General features: G+C 31.4%; 1 protein-coding gene across 1 annotated transcript; it reads left to right on the plus strand.

Moving 5' to 3' along the window:
- Positions 1-1,783: 1,783 nt before the first annotated feature.
- Positions 1,784-3,037, plus strand: LOC104647846 (flowering time control protein FPA-like). The gene is made up of 2 exons (XM_019214269.3): positions 1,784-2,178; positions 2,426-3,037. Exons 1-2 carry the CDS (start codon positions 1,835-1,837, stop codon positions 2,748-2,750), a joined length of 669 nt encoding a protein of 222 aa, XP_019069814.2. The 5' UTR covers positions 1,784-1,834; the 3' UTR covers positions 2,751-3,037.
- The last annotated feature ends 2,336 nt before the right edge of the window (positions 3,038-5,373 follow it).

Consider the following 5,373-nt stretch of genomic DNA (forward strand, 5'->3'; position numbering starts at 1 on the left):
AAACATTTCTATTTTTTCCCATAGAAGTTGTTTGAGTCTTTTGTAGTGTATGACTATCACCTGTCCTTAGGTTGATATAAAAAAAGAAGAAGTAAGATTAGGTTGTTAACATGGTTCAGTAGTTTGAATTAAGTTTGTAAACTAGTCTAATTTGATAGTTTTCACAAATTTTAAATTAGGTTTATGTAACTCTTATGCCTTCTTTTTTCGCACATGACCACAAATATGAATGAGCTTTCTATGCTACATTGGCAGTATATAATAGTCTATCAATCTACCACGTTAGTACTACACAGAGTTAATCTCTTTCATTATAAGAATAAATTAAAAAAATTAGCAAAAGAATACAAAAGTGATATATTATTTTTAAAATCTAAAATTAATAATAAATAATATTGAGAAATTATAGGTTTAGAAAACATAAAAATCATATTTATATCCTATAGTTATAGTTTGCATAATTGCGCTCCATATCAAATTATGTTTGCTATGATTATTAATATGTATATTTTGATATACTTATACAAAAAGAATCAATTGTATAAGTATATATTTGGAATCAATATGCAAATAAGAAAGTTTTTTTTTTGTAATATCTATGTTTGTATGAAGCGAAAAAGAGAGAGATAAAAGCGAACTAGGTAGGAGAAAATATGCATTGTATAATTATACGTGTATAAGATGAAAAGAATATGTATTTGTATATACAGTTCTCGCTTTGTACAAATACAAACACAATTTGTAAATTTGTCTTTGTATAAAGTGAGTATGTGTGTGAGAGAGAGGCGAGCGAGATCAGGAGAGTGACGAGCGAGATATCTGAGGAATGAGGCGAACGAAACGATAAACATATTTATCTCACTTTATACAAATACAAACACAATTTATACAATTATGTTAGTATTAAGTGAGAGAGGCGAAAGAGAGAGTGGCGAGCGAGATAATTGGGGAGAGAGGCTAATGGCAAAATGTTTGCTATATATTAGAATAAAATGAAACATTGGTTATAACATTTGATTTTAAATAATAGTTTGTTATTTTATGTATTTTCTTAATATTTTTTACAGTTTCTATTTTTCTCTTTTGCAAATGAAAACAAAACATACATCTAATATATGACTCTATTTTGCAATTTATTTTTTACAAAAAATTTTAACAAAAAATATATAAAAATTAAAATATCAAATTTAAGCTTAACTTTGTTTGTTGAATATTTCTTATAATTTCTTCTTTTCAAGGAATATGGAATCTCATACTTTGTTGGTATATAATATAAACTATTTTGGTTATCATGGTGGACTGACTGACTGAGATAATATTTTGTTTTTTAAGAAATAAATCAATCTTTGTGATATCATGTATGCATATATACCATGTGCGTATTACAAATAACTTAAGTTACTAGATATTTTTGTCAGTATAATAGAAACTTATTTTTATATTTACCAAAAAATTAATCATATAGTCGTGTAGTTGTAGAAGAAACACTAATTTTAGTTGAAGAGTTGTTTAGCTAGGCTTGTGAAAAATCACATGACCTATAATTGAAGAATAGCATATATAGATCTAAAAAAGGGTATATTATGATTAATGCGTATGATCTTAAATGTTGCAGGAGAAAGAACCGGAGGTTAAGGATGGACACTATCCCAATAGGAGCATCGACCACTCTCATGATGTATGTAATGCTACTTTTGTATTTGAAATTTTTAGACAAACAATGCAATTTTGTTAATTCTATCTTCTTCTTCTTCTTCTTCTTCTTTTGTGCATGCAGTTGCCTAGTAAAGTATTGTGTATAAGTTATCCTCCCACGGTTCATGTGGATAACAACATGATACATAATGCTATGATTCTTCTGGGTGAGATTAACAGAATAAAAACTTTTAATGATAAGAATTTCTCATTGGTTGAGTTTAGAAGTGTGGAGGAAGCCCAACGTGCTAGAGAAGGTTTGCAGGGTAAGCTTTTCAATGATCCCAGAATCACAATTGAATATTATTATCCATTTCCACCAGCACAGACCATGGCCCAAAATCCGCCTATCTTGGCCCCAAGTGCTTCTATTACAATTAGTCCTGGAAAACACTATATATGGAATGGCAATATTGCCAGGAAAGGAACATCAGTGTGTCGGGCTGTCTGTGTTCCTACTGGGGAAAGTGTAATATGTGTGCTGTAAGTATAATTTATGCTTCCCTTGTTGCTTATTATTTATGCTTTCTTTTTTGATTTAACAAATTTATTAGCCTCTTATTATCATCTTTCTAGAGAATTTTTTTGCTGAAATGGTGGTCTGTGGACTTTTTTTAATCTATATTGTGTCAAGAAAAGATGTTAGAATACAATATATATAAATGTTTCATCTTTTTTTGGTTTAGAAAAATTACTATATAAGTTAACTACATCGTTTTTCTTTTTCCAGCCCTGATATAGTCAACTGCACTGCCAAAACGGGGTTAGAGAAGTTAAAAAAACACTATTCAGATGCTGCTATAGGGTTCAACATTTTTTTCTTCCTGCCTGATACTGATCATAAAGAGTATGCCTCATATGCAGAGTTTTTGAGGTACTTGAGTGCAAAAGATCGTGTTGAAGTTGCAAAGCTTTCTGATGGAACTCACATGTTCTTGGTGCCACCTTCAGACTTCATCAGCAAGGTTCTGAAAGTTGATGGTCCTGCATGTATTTATGGTGTTGTTCTAAAGTATTCACCTCATACAACTAGTGCCACAGTCTTGCCTAAGTAATTTTGACCATCAAGTAATGTGGAAGGAAATGCAAAAGCCTCTGCATCGGGTGTTACTGTTGCACCACAATCTTGGACATATGTTAATCGGAAGACATCATGATGCCGGGATAGCTCATGGAACCAGATGTTTCAGTGTCGTTCTATATAAAACAAATCTCTTTATATATTTCCTTAAATATCATTTCTATTCATTGATAGTGTTTACTCTATTTATGTGTCATTTCCCATAATAGAGATGGAATGAAATAGGTGCTCAATTGTGACATGCTGATCAAAAATTTAATCTTGTAGGATGTATTTGTTAAAGGGCCCTGTATTAGACTGATTAAGTAATTTTCATCACCAATGTTCATTTGAACTCCTTTTCTACAAAGATTCCCACCTTAAGGAGGAAACAGTCATATTCTTAATAAGCAGGATATATACAACTCTTGATGAAGACGTGTAAATAAGTTATTATGCTAGGTGATCTCAATTCATGTATAAGAGAGTGGGCTTGCTCACAAAAGAGCGTTAAAGTGCGTAAAACGAATCTTTGTATATTAAAGTTAAGAAAACCCCAACAAAAAAGACCATATGTAAAAATATATTTCTTTCCTCATTAATTATTGACGTAGATTTTATTTCTTTATTTTAATATCTCTATGTTCGTTGAACCCAATAAAAATTTCATTGGAGGGGGAACTTACAGGAATCTCATTAAGTTAGGAGATAATTACTTAAATCCTTTTTAGTTTGCAATATTACGTATATCTTACTGATACGCTCAAACTTACTTCTCAATAAGAAGTAAAGCGGTCGTATCAAGTAAAGAACCCAACTAATGAGGTTGGGATCGTTCCCACGAGGAAAATAGTTCAGACTTAACTTTAATCTATTATTACTATTATTTAGTCAATTATTTCCTTAGAAAACAAAAGACAATAAAAGCGGGGGGGGGGGGGGGATTATTTCTAAATTAATGAAAATAACTAACTAAATAAAAGTAAACAACTAACAGATTCAAATCTTGGAACTTAATCAATTAATAAAAGTAACTAGGGTTTAAGTAATCCCCACAGGTTCCTAACTTGATAATTCTAACTATAACAATTCTTTCTTAGTATCTTGTGTGCAAAGTGATAAGTTATGTATTTCTAAATCCATGGTCCGGCATCTAGAAAATTTCACTCCGCACCTTGGTCCGGCTACGTGTGTTGCTATACTAACCCTTACCTTTACCTCATATTAAGCATTGTATTCGATATTTGACTAAGTTATTACCTCATACCAATCGACACTAGCCTATTAGATAGTATACACTAAATCTATGTTCATAATTCTTTTCCTATTATCTACTTCCTTGGTCTGGCAAGTAGCATTAAGGCGAGTTCTAACATTGGTCATTCGTTAAAAAGACTTCGAAATGAAAGAATTATCAATACATGCAAGACACTATTGTCGAATTGTTATCTTAGTTAGATTTTTACCTCATTATTCACCCATAGTTCCCACAACCCTAGTTATGGAGTTTAGTTACCCATAGTAATAATCACAATATTCATATATATATATATATAATATAAGAATTCATGCACTTACTTTGATGAGAAAGAATAAAATCCATAAATTTAATTGAGTAATCAACAAAATCACCAACAATCAATTCCAGAAAAGTGTAACAATCAAAAAGTCTATTATCCAAGAGTCTAATGATCAAAAAGTCCACTATCAAAGAGTTTAACCAACAAAGAGTCTAACCCCCAAAACGAGGTTTTTTGAACTATTTATAAAAAACAAAAACCTAATAAAAGAAGGACTCTAATTATTGAAAATCAGACAAAATGCGGATGGGTCGACGGACCTCTTAACTAACCGTCATGGTCACAACGGGCCGTTGATATGCTCAAACTTACTTCTCAAATAAGAAGTAAAGCGGTCGTATCAAGTAAAGAACCCAACTAATTAGGTTGGAATCGTTCCCACGAGGAAAATAGTTCAGACTTAACTTGAATCTATTATTACTACTATTTAGTCAATTATTTCCTTAGAAAGAAAAGACAATAAAAAAGGTTTTTTTACTTCTAAATGAATGAAAATGACTAGCTAAATTAAAGGAGACATCTAACAGCTTCAAATGTTGGAGTTTAATCAATTAATCATAGTAACTAGGGTTTACGTGTTCCCGACAGGTTCATAACTTGATGATTCTAACTATAACAATTCTTTCCTAGTATCTTGCATGCAAAGTGATAAGTTATGTATTTCTAAATCCTCGGTCCAGAATCTAGAAAATTTCACTCCGCAACTTGGTCCGGCTACGCGTGTTTCTATACTAACCTTTACTTTTACCTCATATTAAGCATCGTATTCGATATTTGACTAAGTTATTACCTCGTACCAATCAATACTAGCCTATTAGATAGTATACACTAAATCTATGTTGACAATTCTTTTCCTATTATCTACCTCCTTGGTACGGAAAGTAGCATTAAAGCGAGTTCTAACGTTGGCCATCTGTTAAAAAGACTTCTAAGCGAAAGAATTGTCAATACATGCAAAACACTATTCTAGAATTGTTATTTTAGTTAGGTTTTACCTCATTATTCAGCTATGGTTCCCACAGCCCTAGTTATGCAGTT

Source organism: Solanum lycopersicum, chromosome 6 (assembly GCF_036512215.1).
Source record: "Solanum lycopersicum chromosome 6, SLM_r2.1".
In the NCBI taxonomy this organism is placed as follows: Eukaryota; Viridiplantae; Streptophyta; class Magnoliopsida; order Solanales; family Solanaceae; genus Solanum; species Solanum lycopersicum.